The 19,038-nt window shown below is 39.0% G+C and overlaps 1 protein-coding gene across 1 annotated transcript in view; it reads left to right on the top strand.

The window, feature by feature from the left end:
• The window catches only part of LOC115629194 (ice-structuring glycoprotein-like), a 63,351-nt gene extending 58,490 nt beyond the window's left edge, over positions 1 to 4,861 (top strand). Inside the window, exon 6 of the mRNA XM_030525593.1 lies at positions 4,812 to 4,861. Within this exon, the coding sequence (XP_030381453.1) occupies positions 4,812 to 4,861 (50 nt within the window). The remainder of the gene's footprint in view (positions 1 to 4,811) is intronic.
• Positions 4,862 to 19,038: the final 14,177 nt, after the last annotated feature.

Genomic DNA, 19,038 nt, shown 5'->3' on the forward strand with positions numbered 1-19,038 from the left:
GTCCGCAACGAGGTGTGCAAATAATTACACCTACTGTTGAGTTTACCAGACTGTAAATAGAATGTGAGCGAGCACTGGCAGAAAGAAAAGGATGGTACACCCATTTATGCATATATACATACGGGCTCCAAACATACTTGTACATAACCATTTACACATGCCATATATGGGACAATGGACCAAGCTCGGTCATGCCTTATGAACGAGACCCGCACAGTGGTCGAAAATGGACCACAGGAAAGCTGATCTGTCCCTAGTACTAAAGTGTTACAAATCTCAACCCTGACAAAATTAAAAAAAAAACAAGAGAGAACGCTACAATCGAGCAAGCCTGAAAGTGTAATACCCTGTACCCAGGTAAACTTCCGTCACTGAGTTATATGCGCCCATAGCAGCAGCAAAAAGAGGAAGAAGAAGAGCTAAAATAAAATTGGTATCCAGATTCTCCTAGGCCAGAGAATGGACGAGTTTATTTTATTTTTTTTTTATTTTTTTCGGTGTGGGTACAGGATATTTAAGAGTTGAACCCCCTCGAGTCTAGCATTCCTTTCTTGTTTAGTAGCAGGTAGATGGAAGCATCTTCGACCCCAATCAGCATGACGAGAAAAATTCCGTCTGTCTGCATGAGCTCCTAGAGCGAACTTGTTGCTGCAGTTTGAGGGAGTTGTACTGGCGAGAATTTGTTTCGCTAATAACTTTTTACCCTACGGGTACAGGGTATAAAAAGGAGATTAGAAAGTTTTTTTACTAGTAATTCATGTAAGTGTGATATTTTACATTGTAACATGGTAAATCTTAGAGCTTATACACGTTGTAGCATCAAAAAGAAAACATAGCCCTAGCGACTCCGGCGGCAACCAAAAAGCCCTGATTATTCAGGCCCAACTACAGCTACCGTTGACAATTGTGAAGATGACTATCATTTATATGATATAGGAATGTGGATAAAAACACCTAGTGATTACTCCCGCACAAAAGCGTGAGTTACTCGCCAAATGCTGGGTGCCACCGTCCAATTATGATTTCGCTGCTAATGCCACTCACCTAAAGCGCAAATTTAATTATAATTGGCTTGAAATCTATAAGCCCTGGTTGGTGTATTCAGGCAGACTAAAAGGAGTTTTTTTTGCATATACTGCGTTTTGTTTAAGCCACACAAAATATGTGGAGTGGTTTCTTCTTTTGTTATACGACCGTTCACGAAGTTTAAAAATATTCATGAGTACTGCAAGTCTCACAGTGAACAAGGAAGCTGCAAAGTCTGTGAAATTATTTTTGGAGCAGATACCAGTGGATGTCAAAATGCAAACTGGACATGAAAAAGTAATTAAAAAGATAGACAATTTTTAAAATCTATTGTTTCCACAAAAATATTTTACGGTACGCTTGATCTTCCGTTACGAGGAAAACAAAATGATGAAGGTAGCCATTATTGCCTATTGTGGTCAAAATTTCTATTAAATATATTTGTCTTATCTACAGGTGTACTTTACGACTTATTGATGATGAAAAAATTTGAAGGCAGAAAAAATGCATCTTATTTGTCTCCAAGTATTCAAAACGAGCTTATTGATATCTGTTCAAAAAATTTAAAGTCTGTTGGATTGTATATGCACTCAATAACTAACCGACAACTAGTAATTAAGTCCGATAGCATTTAAATGGTTCCGATGAATGAACCATCGGAACTGGATAATGAATAAACTTCACTTGTAATTCAGCACACCAAGAGAGCAGACGCACGTACAATAAGTTAATCGTGTAAAATAAAGTTAATCCATATAAAAATTAACTCATCAAGTCATTTATATGTGAAGACATAAGAAAAGCTGCAGCTCATAGTATACTGGCAGACGAGACAGCAGATTTGTCTGGAAAAGAGCAGTTATCTATTGTAATCAGAAATTTGATGAAGGAAAACTGCTTATTCGGGAAGAGTTCATCGGATTTGTGGAGCTTAAGGCTATGAATGCTGACACTAAAGCTGCCAATATAAAACATTTAATTGCTGAAATAAATCTTCAATCTGAGAAATGTGTGGGACTAGGTTTTGATGGATGCACTACAATGGCTGGCAAAATTGGCGGTGTGCAAAATATTTTAAAGAAAACGTTCACTAAGAGCCTATATTTTCACTGCGCCAGTCACAGGCTAAATTTAGCTAAATTGAACGATTTAAATTCGGTTCCGGAAATTCGAAACACTATTTCGACAATTAAGAACGTCATAAACTTTTTTAAGGAATCGGTCATTTGCCGACAATATGTACCCAATGTTCACTCAATTTGTGAAACGCGCTGGTCTGAAAAATATGCTAGTATACGCGATTTTACAAAATGTTTCAACGAAATTATTGTTGCACTCGAAAAACTGAACATGGAAGAAAATGGATCTACAAGAAATCAAGCATTTCTGCTACATACTGCTTTGTGTAAAAGTGTTTTTATAGTCTGCCTATGCATTATATCAAAATACTACGGCATTCTTGAACCGGTGGTAAATATAATGCCATCAGAAAACAAGTAAAAAAACTAAAGTCGGGTGTCCCGACTTCGAAAAACTCTGTATATATGTTTAGAATAATTTTAGAAATTAAAAATAAAAAAAAAAACAAGAAACTCTGTATATATGTTTAGAATAATTTTAGAAATTAAAAATAAAAAAAAAACAAGAAAGGAATGCTAAAGTCGAGCGGGCTCAACTCTTAAATACCCTGTACCACCCCACAAAAAAAATTAAATAAATACCAAAAAATGTAATTAATTAATTTAATTCAATATAAAATATTTAAATATAAATATTTAAATATTTATTTATGCATGCATAAGTGTTTATGTACAATTTCAAAAGCATAGATTTACATCAGAATCGCGTCTATGCGTGCTTGTATGCAGTAAAAACAAGTAAAAAAGCTAAAGTCGGGTGTCCCGACTTTGAAATACTCTGTACATATGTTTACAATAATTATAAAAAATAAAAAAAATTAAGAAAATAAAAAAAAAATTTGATCGATTTTACCTCTCTCGGTATTCGAACTCACGTAAAGGGTTTATAATTGCACATTTACATAGCAATTGCGTCTGTGTGAGTGTATGTATGCCTATGCGCATCTATTCGTGTCTGTGTAAGCATTTTCGCAGTCAACCAAACAGCAACATCAACAACAGCCGCGGGCAGCGCTTAAACAGCGCTGCAGCAGCAAATATATTTATGGCTATAACTTCTCGTTAAATCGGTCTATCATAGTGAAACTTGGCATACGGACACATAATAACCAACTGGGGGTATTTCCATTCTATTTCCAATTTTAGTACGAAATTCCAAGAATTACGGGAGTTAGAGAAAATTGCGATTTGCGGTGGAGAGGGGGGAGGGAGGGAAATTCCAAAATATACATTTTCTGCGTATTCACATAAGTCATCTGGGACTCAAATTTGGTGTTCCTAGGTCTCATAGTCTCCGAGATATAGGCGATTATACGAATGGAAAATCGGGAAAACCCCCATAGGGGGGAAGTGGGGGGAAAATCAAAAAAATAAAACAAACTCGTATAGAATACACACATAACGCATCTTTGTGCAAAATTTGGTGTCTCTATCTCTTATAGTCTTTGAGATCCAGGTTTTCATACGGACGGACAGACGGACAGACAGACAGACAGGGCTAGATCGACTCGTCTCGTCATGCTGATCAAGAATATATATACTTTGTGGGGTCTGCCACGCCTCCTTCTGCCTGTTACATTTTTCAGTTCCCGCAAACCTAATATACTTCTGTATATTTCATGTGCAGAGTATAATAAGTCAAAGCAGCAACCCCTGCCGGCAGAGCTTGGGCAGAGATTATGTTTATGTCTATAACTTTCTTCATAATTAACCTATCAGGATGAAATTTGGCACACAGACACATAATCAAATATATGGATGTATTTGCCAATTGAGTACAAAATTCCAAGAAATACGAGAGTTACGGGAATTGTGGGAAAAACACGAATTGCGGGGGAGTGGGTGGGGGGGGGGGGGGTGCATCAGAAAAAAACACAAACTCGTCCTTACTCGGATCTAGGAGAATCTGGATGCCAACTTTGGTTATTCTAGCTTTTATAGTTTCTGAGATCCTCGCGTTCATCCAGACGGACAGACGGACGGACATGTCTAGATCGATTTCTCTCGTCATGCTGATTCAGAATATATATACTTTATGGGGTCGGAGATGCTTCCTTCTGCATGTTACATACTTTGCACAAACCTAATATACCCTTTTTACCCAACGGGTACAGGGTATAAAAACAACAACAACTGCAATTGTCTACTACTATTGTTTGAAATTTTATCCAATTCGGTCAATTCTGAGAAAAGTTATTAGCGAAACAAATTCTCTACAGTACAACCCCCACAAACTGCAGCAACAAGTTCGCTCTTCTTCTTCCTCTTTTTGCTGCTGCTATGGGCGCATATAACTCAGTGACGGAAGTTTACCTGGGTACAGGGTATTACACTGTCGGGCTTGCTCGACTGTAGCGTTCTCTCTTGTTAGTTTTAAAATTTTGATTTAAAACCATAGAACATTATTTATTACAATCAAACAACAGTGCTCGATTGTCCAATGTATACATACATACGAATGTACATACATACTATATATGTACGTACACAGGCATACATACATACATATGTGTGTACATATGCATGCATGTTTCTCTTTACTTTTTCATACATGGCCACGAACTGTTGCTTGTTCTGTGTGGGAGTGATGATGTCCCCAACTATTTGATATTTGAGTTCTTTGTAATTTGTTGTTGCTGCATTCAGGAATGTGCATCGCAGCCGCACAATTGGAGAAACCTGAAGAAGTCACGTAAAGATCGGAGTACTAAATATATCTACGTTCACAGTGCATTGCCTGCCGCACAGTGGTGGCTATATAAGGAGTGGTGAAAAAGTTTTGTGCATTGCCTGCCGCACAGTGGTTGATATAAAGTTTTGTGCATTGCCTGCCGCACACTGATTGACATAAGGTTTGTGCATCGTCGCACAATTGGAGAAACCTGTAAAAGTCACGCCAGATTGGAGTACACAAAATATATCTACGTTTACAGTGCATTGCCTGCCGCACAGTGGTGGATATACAAGGTGTGGTGAATATAAAGAAGTTTTGTGCATCGTCAGCCGCACAGTGGAATAAAAGTTTTGTGCATTGCCCGCCGGACATCGGCTCTTATGCCAAGAGTCAGTCATCGAACAACTAAAGGAAAGCCGCCAGTCCGTTTAGGATTTGAACACAACATGTCTCAAAGGTCAGACAATGAAGATGAGCTCGACGCTACAGTGGTTGCCCCCTGCATGGTTGAGCAACTACAGCAAAAGGTTCTGGACTTGAAAAATAAGTTTGCAGAGGTGCTCAAGCGTAATGATGAGCTGAGTCAGTACTTAGAAGAAAAACTAAATCGTAATGATGCCGAAAGTAAAGGTATGTTTCAAAATGTAATGCCCTTAGTAGATCATAACATTTTCCCAGAAAAGCACTTAGAAAGGCAGCAGCATGTAGTTAGAAATAACGAACCGGGTAATTCCATTACAATGCCGCCGCCTCCACAACACACTGTTCTACAAGCTGCAAATGCTATGCCGCCGCCGTCAGATTATACGTCTCTACAAGCAACGAATTTTTTGCCGCATTCGTTGCAACCTGTCCCTCATATGCCGCCGAGGTCTCTGGACTCATCTTCGTCATCACAGAATAATAATTATCACGACAACTCACACAGTTAACCTTACGTACGTAAACTACAGGATTTGCCTGAGTTTTCTAGAACACCACAACAGTGGCCTATGTTTTACGTAGCCTATGATGAAACATCGAAAGCGTACAAATATACTAATTTGGAAAACTTGACGCGCCTTGTGATTGTGTACGACGTCGACACGGAGGTTTCGCCGGAGCAGTTCCTGGAGGACGCGTATGCCCTTAATTTCAAGGAGCAGATGACCTTGGAGAAGTATAAAGAGGCGGTCAGATTGGAGACCAAGAGGTGATCTGTCACGGACGATGGCAGGATCAACCTCACGCTGGATGTGGATGAGGCAGCAGCAACTATACTGGAGAAGGCTGGCCGAATCTTCGTGACCGGCCAGTCCTTTAGATGCAGGAAGCTGGTGCGAACATATGCATGCCATAGGTGCATGAGTTTCAACCACAAGGTGGCGGAATGCAACGCAACCACAGCGTGTCGTCAATGTGGGCAGACCGGCCAAATGCCAAAAGCCGGCGGACTGCTGCAACTGCCGCATGAAAGGGCATCCTTCGGGGCATCGCACGCTCTCGGAGGCATGTCCGATCTATGCTGCTGTCATAGCAAGGGTGCAAGCAAGGCACTAAAATGTTTAGTGTCTTGCAAACTAACTGTGCGAGATGCAGCAACGCGACAGTAGGGTGTGGGATTAGGATAAGGAATTCTGGATACACCTTCGCTCTGATCCAGGAACCCTGTGTTAGCCCCCACTTGGATCGCAATACTGGACTGCCATCCAGTATGCGAATCTACGCAGATAGGAGGAAGAAGGCGGCCATCGTTGTGGACGACCCTAACATCGTGTGCGTCCAAATGGAGGACCTGACAACGGACCTTGGGGTATGCGTGAGAGTGACGGGTGGCTTTGGCACAGCCTACCTGTCCTCCGTATACTGCCAATTTGGAGCGGATATTGAGCCGTACCTAGGCTACTTGGATGAAGTGTTGTTGCGCGCTAGCAACACGCCTGCCATCCTCGGACTCGACGCAAACGCAGTATCCCCCCTGTGGTTTAGCAAAGTTTCTGATGTGAATCAGGGACATTTAAACGAACAGCGGGGTGAGCTGCTGGCTGAGTGGATCACGGGGCGTAGTGCTGGGGCTCTAAACGAATACAGCGATGTATTCACGTTCGATGGACCGAACGGGAGGAGCGACATCGACGTCACAATCGCCAATGACGCAGCATTGGTGTGGGCTTCATACCAATGGAGAGTAGACGAGTGGGTCCTGAGTGACCACAACAGAATCTCTGTTGTGGTGACACCTGGACCCCAGAACGCATTTGAGAGTACCATTACTCCTGTGCCGTCCTGGAATCTCGCGAGAGCGCGTTGGCGACTGTTCGACGAGGAGGTCATCGGAGGAGCAGAGGCGATCTCGGCAGACGCACCGATGGACGAGCAGGTAGCGGCCCTACGGTCTATCGTACACCAAGCGTGCGATAGGGCGATAGGACGCCGTGAGACGAGCACAGTTCGGAGGGTGAACTGGTGGACGGCCGACTTGGACGACATGCGCCGACGGGTGAGTAGGATCCGACGCCGGAGGCAGTATGCGCGTCGTCATCACAACGGCGATGAGCGGCTTCTTGCTACTGAGTTGAGGATTGCCTTGGCTCAGTACAAGAAGTAAATACTGAAGGCGAAGGAGGATGATTGGAGGCAGTTTGTGAAGGAGCACAGGGACGACCCGTGGGGACATGTGTACCGCATATGCAACAACAGACGAAGAGGAAACGCCAAGATAGGGTCGCTTCGGGCCAATGGCGAGACAGTCGTTTCGTGGAACGATTGTGCGCGAGTGCTCCTCCGCAACTTTTTCCCAGTTGCGGAGTCCAGAGCTCCCATAGCCATTGCCGAAATTGCCCCTCCAGCTCTCGAGGTTTCGGAGGTGTCTGCATGTATTGCGCGGTTGAGGAGCAGGCGATCGCCAGGATTGGATGGGATCACTGGAGCGGTTGCAAAGGCGGTCTGGAGAGCTATCCCCCAGCACTTGGCAGCGTTGTATTCCCGCTGTTTAGCAAGTGGATACTTCCCGGAAGAGTGGAAGCGGCCACGTGTGGTCGCTTTGCTCAAAGGGCCTGATGGGAACAGAAGTGAATTGGTCAAACTAAAGTAGATAACTGTACATACATGTATATTGCGTGTGCAAAGTTTGGTTTATGTAGCTTTTGAAATGTGGACAGTTTTGACGAAATTCTGTAGCGCGGGAAGGGGAGGAAAATTCAAAAATTAAAATAAGCTCGTCCTTTCTCGGACCTAGGAGAATCTGGATACCAACTTTGGTTATTCCAGCTTTTATAGTTTCTGAGATCCTTGCGTTCATCCAGACAGATAGACAGACGGACAGACATGTGTCGATCGATTTCTCTCGTCATGCTGATCAAGAATGTATATACTTTATGGGATCGGAGATGCTTCCTTCTGCATGTTACATACTTTGCACAAACCTAATATACCCTTTTTACCCAACGGGTACAGGGTAAAATAACGGTGATATCGAAGACTTCATTGAAGACATTGATATGATCATGAAAATCCAAGAGAAAACACCGAACCAGCAACAAAACGGAACGATATAAAGGAACAATATTATATTACAATATATATATTATTGATCAGGATGACAAGACGAGTCGATATAGCCATGTCCGTCCGTCCGTCTGTCTGTATGAGCGCAAGGATCTCACGAAGTACAAGAGCTAGAAAAACCAAACTTAGTATCAAGGTTCCCCTAAGTCCTAGGCAGGTCAAGTTTTTTGTTCTGATACACCCACCCACTCCCACGCAATTCGTGTTTTTGTTTATAAATTCCGTAATACTTGAAATTTTGAAATTAATTTTGGTAGGCACATCCAGCTAGTACTAATGCGTCCGTGTGCCAAGTTTCATCATGATAGGTCAATTGTGATAGCCATAAATAAAATCGCTGCCTGCAGCTCTGCCGGCAGCGCTGCTCGCAGCTGTTGTTGTTGCTGCTTTAGTACAACTGTATGCTGTTAAAACTGAACAAAAACATACTTTAATTACTTAAATAATTACTTCATTTTTTTTAATAATTTAATTTTGTTTTAATTTTTTTTTTTATTTTCCTTTTTTGTGGCTATTTTACTGTAGGGCTTGCTCGACTGTAGCGTTCTCTCTTGTTATAGCCTGTACCCAAAGGGTGAAAGGCTATACTAGTTTTGTGCGCATGTATGTAACACACAGAAGGAGGCGTGGCAGACCCCACAAAGTATATATATTCTTGATCAGGGTGAGAAGACGAGTCGATATAGCGATGTCCGTCCGTCTGTTTGTCCGTCCGTCTGTATGAACGCAAGGATCTCAGAAAGTATAAGAGCTAGAATAACCAAACTTGGTATCCAGGTTCTCCTAAGTCCTAAGGACGAGTTTGTGTTTTTTTCTGATGCACCCCCCCCACTCCCCCGCAATTCGTGTTTTTTCTTATAACTTCCGTAATTCTTGGAATTTTGAAATCAATTTTGGTAGGTACATTCAGTTAGTTCTAATGTGCCCGTGTGCCAAATTTCATCATGATAGGTCAATTTTGAAGAAAGTTATAACCATAAGTAAAATCGCTGCTCATGCGCTGCCCGCAGCTGTTGTTGTTGTTGCTGCTTTGGTTCAACTTTGTGCTGCATACATACACGCATATAAACACCTATGCGTATTTATGATGCAAATGTATGCTGTTAAAACTGAACATAAACATGTATTCCAATTTAATTTATTTATTAATTCATTCATTTTTTTTAATAATTTAATTTTTCTTTTTTGTGGGGAGAGTGCAGGCTATTTTACTGTCGGGCTTGCTCGACTGTAGCGTTCTATCTTGTTTTATACTCTGTACATAAAATGTACAAGAGTATATTAGGTTTGCGGGAGCTGAAAATGTAACAGGCAGAAGGAGGCGTGGCAGACCCCACAAAGTATATATATTCTTGATCAGCATGTCGAGACGAGTCGATCTAGCCCTGTCTTTCTGTCCGTATGTACACCTGGATCTCAGAGACTATAAGAAACTTTGCACAAAGATGCGTTATGTGTGTATTCTACACGAGTTTGTTTAATTTATTTGATTTTGCCCCCCACTTTCCCCCTATGGGGGTTTTCCCGATTTTCCATTCGTTTAATCACCTATATCTCGGAGGCTATAAGACCTACGGACAGCAAATTTTAGTCCCAGATGCCTTATGTGAACACGCAGAAAATGTGTATTTTGTAATTTCCCTCCCACCCCCCTCTCCCATGCAAATCGTAACTCCTGTAATTCTTGGAATTTCGAACTAAAATTTTGCAAATACCCCCAGTTAGTTGTTATGTGTCCGTATGACAAGTTTCACTATGATAGACCGATTTAACAAGTTATATAGAGACACCAAATTTTGCACAAAGATGCCTTATGTGTGTACGCTATACGAGTTTGTTTTATTTTTTTGATTTTCCCCCCACTTCCCCCCTATGGGCGTTTTCCCGATTTTCCATTCGTATAATCGCCTATGTCTCGGAGACTTTAAAACCTAGGAACACCAAATTTTAGTCCAAGATGCCTTGTGTGAATACGCAGAAAATGTATATTTTGGAATTTCCCTCCCTCCCCCTTCTCCACCGCAAATCGCGATTTTCTCTAACTCCCGTAATTCTTGGAATCTCGAACTAAAATTTTAAAAATACCCCTGCTGCTGTTGTTGATGTTGCTGTTTGGTTGACTGCTAACACGTTTACACAGACACGAATAGATGCGCATAGGCATACATACACTCAAACAGACGCAATTGCTAAGTAAATGTGCAATTATACACCATTTACGTGAGTTCGAATACCGAGAATGGTAAAATGGATCAACAAAATTTTTTTTTAATTTTCTTAATTTTTTTTATTTTCTATAATTATTGTACAGAGTATATCAAAGTCGGGACACCCGACTTTAGCTTTTTTATTTGTTTTCTTCTGCTTTGGGTCGCGGAATTCTGCCTTTTTGCGTAGTATAGGAGTATAGGCTTAGGAGCAATTTAATGTCCCATTTGGTATCTTCTGCTCAAATAATTAAAACAATTAGTAAGTTATTTTTGTATTACAAATTCAATCGACTTGCCTTTCGAAATCAGATTTTCGTTAAACCAACTGTTTTCATACAACAGTTCTACGTCGCAAATAATAATTGACGTCGTTGCACTTAGGACTTCTATGCCATGCATTTAACGGCGCCGTGACATACACAAAAGTATCACTGCACAAGTTATCAGTTGTACCTGGTGAATGCACCAACATCATGTTCCTCCGAACGCACTTTTAGTAAAGCTGGCCAAATTATTACTCATCACAGAAGCTCCTTGAAGAGCAGAATCGTAGATAAGTTGAAATTTCTCAACAAAAATATTGATCTCATATATAAAGAATGAAAATAATTTATTTGAATATATCGTATCGATATTTGGCTATTAAATATGTATGAATTTAGCGTTTTCACTTGTTTTAAATTGTGTGAAAAATACCCAAATACCATTTTAAGGTACAAAATATGAACATTTTAGGATGTAAGTCTCAGGGATATCAAGAAATCTTTCAGTCCGGGTTTTGTACAATAGCAAAATGTGCTACGACAAACCTGCAGGGATTCAGAAAAGTAGAACAGCTAAGCAAAAATTATTTTATGATAGTGACTTGACTCTTTCCCTATCACTGCAGATTAAAACAAGAAAGGAATGCTAAAGTCGAGCAGGCTCAACTCTTAAATACCCTGTACCACCCCACAAAAAAAGAAATTAATTAATTAATTTTATTAATATGTACAAGTACACAAACACACATAGACACGATTCTGATGTAAATGTATGTATGCATGTATGGAATATTTTATATTTAATTTATTTAATTAATTAATTAATTTAATTTGATTAATTTAATTATTAATTATTTAAATTAAATATCGAATTAATTTAATTAATTAATTAAATAAATTAAATATAAAATATTCCATACATGCATACATACATTTAAATTTTTTTTTTTTATACATTTACATCAGAATCGTGTCTATGCGTGTTTGTGTACTTGTACATATGATCAACCTATCATAATGAAACTTAGTATACAGATATATAATCACTATCTCGATGTGTCTGCCAAATTTTAGTTAAAAATTCCAAGAAATACGGGAGTTATAGAAAATCGTGAATAGGGGGGGGGGGGGGGGGGGGGGGGGGGGAGTGGAGGGGTGCATCGAACGGGTTCAGGAGAATCTGTATACCAAGTTTGGTTATTCTAGCTTTTATAGTTTCTGAGATCCTTGCGTTCATACGGACAGACGGACAGGCGAACATGGCTATATCGACTCGGCTTGTCATGCTGATCAAGAATATATATACTTTGTGGGGTCTACCACGCCTCCTTCTGTGTGTTCCATGTGCACTCGCACAAAACTAATATACCCTTGTACCCTTTGGGACTTACAAAAAATAAGTAAGTAAGTAGTACGTGCGGAAAAATGTGCAAGAAATATATAGGACTGGCAGACATACATCTCTATCTATATATATAAAACAGTTTGTCCTGACTGACTGTCTGATTGGTGATCAACGCACAGCCCAAACGCTAAAAGCTAGGAAAATGAAATTTGGGCTCAAGTATCCTATCATAGTGTAGGTGCGTACTAGGATTTTTGAAAATTCGAGCTCCAAAGTTTATTCTTAAAATCCACATGTTTCAACCGATTGACTTAAAACTTTGTTTCTAAAATCAATAAAAGAATACAAATTAAAACAAGAAAGAACGCTACAGTCGAGCAAGCCCGACAGTAAAATAGCCTGTACTCTCCACAAAAAGGAAAAATTAAAAAAAAAAAAAATTAAAAAAAAATTAAATTATTAAAAATAATGAATGAATGAATTAATTAAAATAATTAATTAAATTAAATTAGAATACATGTTTATGTTCAGTTTAAACAGCATACATCTACATCACGTACCTATGCGTGTATATATGCGTGTATGTATGCAGCACAAAGTTGAACAAAAGCAGCAACAACAACAACAGCTGCGGGCAGCGCTGCCGACAGAGCTGCAGGCAGCGCATGAGCAGCGATTTTACTTATGGCTATAACTTTCTTCAAAATTGACCTATCATGATGAAATTTGGCACAAGGACACATTAGTACTAACTGGATGTACCTACCAAAATTAATTTTAAAATTCCGAGAATTACGGAAGTTATAAGAAAAAATACGAATTGCGGGGGAGTGGGGGGTGTATCAAAAAAAATAAACAAACTCGTTCTGCCTAGGGCTTATAGGAACCTTGATACCAATTTTGGTTATCCTAGCTCTTGTACTTACTGAGATCCTTGCGCTCATACAGACAGACGGACAGACGGTCAGACGGACAGACGGACATGGCTATATCGACTCGTCTTCTCACCCTGATCAAGAATATATAGACTTTGTGGGGTCTGCCACGCCTCCTTCTGTGTGTTACATACATGCGCACAAAACTAGTATAGCCTTTCACCCTTTGGGTACAGGCTATAAAAAGATAAAAATAAACTCGTCTTTTCTCGGACCTAGGAGAATGTGGATGCCAATTTTGGTTATTCTAGCTTTTATAGTTTCTGAGATCCTTGCGTTCATCCAGACGGACGGACATGTCTAGATCAATTTTTCTCGTCATGCTGATTCAGAATATATGTATATACTTTATGGTGTCGGAGATGCTTCCTTCTGCATGTTACATACTTTGCACAAACCTAACCTACCCTTTTTACTTTCAAATTTGGTATCCGTAATCATCATAACTATATCTACGAAGTGGCATTCAATGTTTTCGAAATATAGATTATGTTTTTTACTTGGCATATGCAGTAACAATAAATAACAAAGAACGCAAAATATCAAACAAATTGGGACATCACATAATCACACTTACACAGTGACACACTCGGAGACACAAACAGAATGGAGCAAAGTTTGTGCTTCTTATTTTTCGTGGCACATCGCTGCACTGCGTGGACCCGAGTGTCGTGTTTCCTATTCCAATTTCGTGCGTGTTCGTGTTGACTCAATAAAGCACATACACAGTATAAAAGCATAAATTAAATATCGAAATTTCTGTATCCATTCACCGTGCATGCGGATTCGTGTATTTTTACAGTCAATTACGTGATCGCGCTGTGACGGGCAGAAAAAAGACGACACATGTCCATCTCTAGCGTCTCAGCTGATCGCATATTTACAAGGATTTGCCGTTTCCGTTTAATACAAACGGCAGCAAACAACGCTACGAATGTATTCTGCATAATTCTAGGAGTCATTCAGCGTTAGGCCCAACATTCATATTTAAAATTGAAAACACCTACATATTAGTGTTGAACTTAAAAATTGAATATATACATTTGTACATACATAGGTAGATAGCGCCTGCATGAAAAAAATGTATGTACATATCAGCGTTGCCGGACATCGCGATTTTGGCGGGACGTCCCGATTTTTAAATCAAAATTAAATGTGTCGCGCGGGACAGGCTCCGTCCCGCTTTTTTGGGATAACACGACCGTGAGTGCCGCGTGCTGAGGAAGCGCACAGATAAGTGACGACTGAGAGTGTACCCGGCATACATAGTATTTATTGTACTACAAGAAGGGTTCGTAAAATGCGGGCAAAACCCGTTCGGGCCCGCGAGAAATTCTGCCGCGGGTATTTTCGGGTCGCTGCCGACAGAGGCCGCGGGTACGATCGGGTCGTGTGTATATATTTCAAGGCAGAATGTGCGCGATGCATTTCATCCCTTATAGCCTCACTCAGCAGATTTGTCTGCGTTTGCATAGTGGTACCTGATACTAGATTTCAGAATGAATGTCTTTCGATTTTTTTGGCTATAGGAAATAAAAAGATCATTTGCAAATAAATAAACTTGTTACTAAAATATGTTATGTGAATGAAGTATACGAATTGACTGTAGGTTTTATTGGTATAGGAGTATATAGGTAAAAAAGTCGTAGGCAAAACAGCTGGGTCAAGCTGAAACGGAGTAGGCATCAGGTACAGAGTGAAAGATATCGGGCACATTTCGCCTTAAAAAAATATATACACAGAAGCATACCATCATACAAATTTCGCACATCACACATACATATGTACATATGCCTGCCTACCACGAACGAGCGCTCTGCAGACCGGCTCGTACGATACTGCTGCTGTCGACAGCGACCCGCGGCGAAGCACGGCGTACCCTCACGACCCGTTACCTCTGCCAGACGACCCGATCATACCCGCCGCCTCTGTCGGCAGCGACTCGAAAAAACCTGCAGCAGAATTTCTCGCGGGTCCAAACGGGTTGCGAGCACATTTTACGAACCCTGACTACAAGTATACTTGCTATTTGGGAAATTAACTCTTTAGAACAACGATGAGCACGTAGTGGCTCTTTGGGCTCCCAGGGCTCTTTCCGTTATGTTTTGGTAACTGGCGACAGCCAGACGCACAAGCAAAGTACCGATCTCGAGCAAACTTACAATAACAAAATACACGCAGTGTTGTCGCCAGCCAGACGCACAAGTAGAAGACCGAACTTACAAACCTATCGTGACAGAGTTTACAAAAACAAAATACATGCAGTGCTGTCGCCAGCCAGACGCACAAGTAGATCGATGCAATAACAAAATACACACAGTGTGTGTACTGATCGCAATACCCGCTGACGGTCACTTTTGCACTGACATTCAAAGTGTATTGACAAATTATAAATAGTGTTTCAGTAAAACTTTTATGATTTTCGTCAAGTTATTTACTTATAATCTTATATTTGATTTAAAACTGACAAAAGTGTGTGGCAAACAGTATCCATTATTAACATCTTCAATGCTTCAATTAGAAGCAAGTTTTGCCAGCACTTACATACATATGTGTGCGAAGCTGCATTTTCAAACATTAAATATATTAAAAATGTTTATAGGAATAAATTAAGTGACATAAATTTATCAGATTTATTACGAATTGCTTTAAGTGAAGAGGAAATAGACTTCGAAAAATTATTAAATGAATGTTCATAAATGTGATCAAAATTTTTTTCGGTGTATTTTTTTTTCCTAATTTTTTGCTCGCAGTTTATGATGTTCTCATATCCCAAACGGTAGTTTTTGTTGTAGATGTTGTTGTAGGACTCCCAAACCACTAACCATACAACATATAGATGCGTCATTTCATACAACGAAAACGTCCCATCGAAATTGTTAGCGACAGCTCCCATAGCTGTTCGGGTATTTGCCGAATGGGAGCTGTCGCACTTCGGCTATGAGCCGACTGGGAGCTGTCGCATTCGTGCTCTCTGTGAGCGAATTTCATTTCATTCGCAGAGAGGCAGTCAACAGAGACGGTCGGTTCACGCCGCTTATGCTCTTTGTATGTGTGCGTGCACATATATACATGTATATGTTTATATGTATTTGTGCATTTGGTCTTTTGCTGTTTGCGAGCAGCAGCTTCAATTTCGTTTTCAGATTTTACCTGCTACATGGGCATGATAATTTCATACACTGTTGCCATATTTCTGTCGCATTGTATTTTTGGGATGCGAATGCAAGTGAAGTTTGTCAATAGTGTATGGGTTTCTCATAATGCCTATAAAAGCACACATACATACAATTACATACATATGTATGTGTGCAAATGTTGTGTTCATATGCAGACACTTCATATGTATGTATGTATATGAACGCGTGGCAGTAGCCTTGACGTTGTCATGACCTGCCTCAACTTATATTTATGCACAAGCATTTTTGTTGATAGACTATTTCTTATTTTTGTTTGACTTGCATATTAATTACAAAATATTTGGTAAAAATGTCAGTTGGCATTTAAATCAAATTAATTCAAAAATATTAGTTTAAAAATATATTATTTGATTTATGTTCTTGGTAAAAATGTCGGTTGGCAAATTAGCCGATATTTAATATGAAAATAAGTACATTTAAGGGTCGCAAAATGTGGTAAAATTTGTAAAACAAGAGTAATTAAATAAATAAAAATACATATATGTTTATATGTATGTATGTACATCTTTTGATAATTTAATATACATTGTTTTTTTTTTTAATTCGCCGCTCAAATTTGTTACCGATCTAATATTGTATATGAGCAAACATATTACATCGGTATCCAGAGAACACCACGTGGAGGCCATCAACATTTTAATGGGGTCGTAAATTAATAGGACCTTTGAGTCGACTTGAAATGACTTAATTTCAAAAATGCATAACATTTTAATTACTATTTATAAGTGTTTGAAATTAAGTCAAATCCATGTTCCCCACTTAATATTACCTTATTTAGTGTATTAACTAACATGTAAATATTTAATATTTGCTATTATTTAAACATAAAGTAAGAAAAAATTCTACTGCTTAATTATTTTTAATTTATTTAAAGGTACCCTGGAGTTCTTACTACCAGCAATCCCATCTGTTATCCATTTAAAATTTTTTCTAATTAAAATCAAAATGAACTCATTAAGCAATTGAGTTCTGTGATTATAACACGGACCAGACTCTGAAAACCAGCATGCGTATTTATCTAACTTTGATGTAATGAATACGCATTTTTGAACTATTGTTTTTTTCAAATGGAATCTGTGAGACTTTGTCTCGAAATACCGTTTAAAAACATCAAAGTGTATTTTAATTAAAGTAAAAAAATCATCATAAGTTTAAGGTTACTATTAACGTAACCGAAGTTTTTATTTAGTATTAAATACTCGGAAGTGCATAGGACTTCATCGGACGGTTTCAACAGATTTGAACACACTTTGCAGTCGTGTTTCTTCAAGAGCTTATGCAAGAGATACCCTGCAAAATAACGCAAAGCATTCTCATTGAAAGCGTCTTGAATATTCAAATCTGTTGCTTCTATAGCCAATTCTAATTCTAATTCGTCATCAATGAAAATCAAATCATCATCTTCAGAAGATGTTAGCTCTGATGATGATTGATTTGACCCACAGTCTTGTATAATGTTAATCAACATAGTATCTTCATCGGGGGCACAGTTCCCAGATACTGTTGTTGATGTCAAGACTTTCATGTACAACATTTTGGACATGATGAGATTAAACTCAACCGATGTAATATGTTTGCTCATATACAATATTAGATCGGTAACAAATTTGAGCGGCGAATTAAAAAAAAAACAATATATATTAAATTATCAAAAGATGTACATACATACATATAAACATATATGTATTTTTATTTATTTAATTACACTTGTTTTACAAATTTTACCACATTTTGCGACCCTTAAATGTACTTATTTTCATATTAAATATCGGCCAATTGCCAACCGACATTTTTAAAATAATATATTTTTAAACTAAATATATTATATTAAAATAATATATTTTTAAACTAATATTTTTGAATTAATTTGATTTAAATGCCAATTGACATTTTTACCAAATATTTTGTAATTAATATGCAAGTCAAACAAAAATAAGAAATAGTCTATCAACAAAAATGCTTGTGCATAAATATAAGTTGAGGCAGGTCATGACAACGTCAAGGCTACTGCCACGCGTTCATATACATACATACATATGAAGTGTCTGCATATGAACACAACATTTGCACACATACATATGTATGTAATTGTATGTATGTGTGCTTTTATAGGCATTATGAGAAACCCATACACTATTGACAAACTTCACTTGCATTCGCATCCCAAAAATACAATGCGACAGAAATATGGCAACAGTGTATGAAATTATCATGCCCATGTAGCAGGTAAAATCTGAAAACGAAATTGAAGCTGCTGCTCGCAAACAGCAAAAGACCAAATGCACAAATACATATAAACATATACATGTATATATGTGCACACACACATACAAAGAGCATAAGCGGCGTGAACCGACCGTCTCTGTTGACTGCCTCTCTGCGAATGAAATGAAATTCGCTCACAGAGAGCACGAATGCGACAGCTCCCAGTCGGCTCATAGCCGAAGTGCGACAGCTCCCATTCGGCAAATACCCGAACAGCTATGGGAGCTGTCGCTAACAATTTCGATGGGACGTTTTCGTTGTATGAAATGACGCATCTATATGTTGTATGGTTAGTGGTTTGGGAGTCCTACAACAACATCTACAACAAAAACTACCGTTTGGGATATGAGAACATCATAAACTGCGAGCAAAAAATTAGGAAAAAAAAAATACACCGAAAAAAATTTTGATCACATTTATGAACATTCATTTAAT

Source organism: Scaptodrosophila lebanonensis, unplaced genomic scaffold (assembly GCF_003285725.1).
Source record: "Scaptodrosophila lebanonensis strain 11010-0011.00,11010-0021.00 unplaced genomic scaffold, SlebRS2 tig00000136-arrow-arrow-pilon, whole genome shotgun sequence".
NCBI classification, from domain to species: domain Eukaryota; kingdom Metazoa; phylum Arthropoda; class Insecta; order Diptera; family Drosophilidae; genus Scaptodrosophila; species Scaptodrosophila lebanonensis.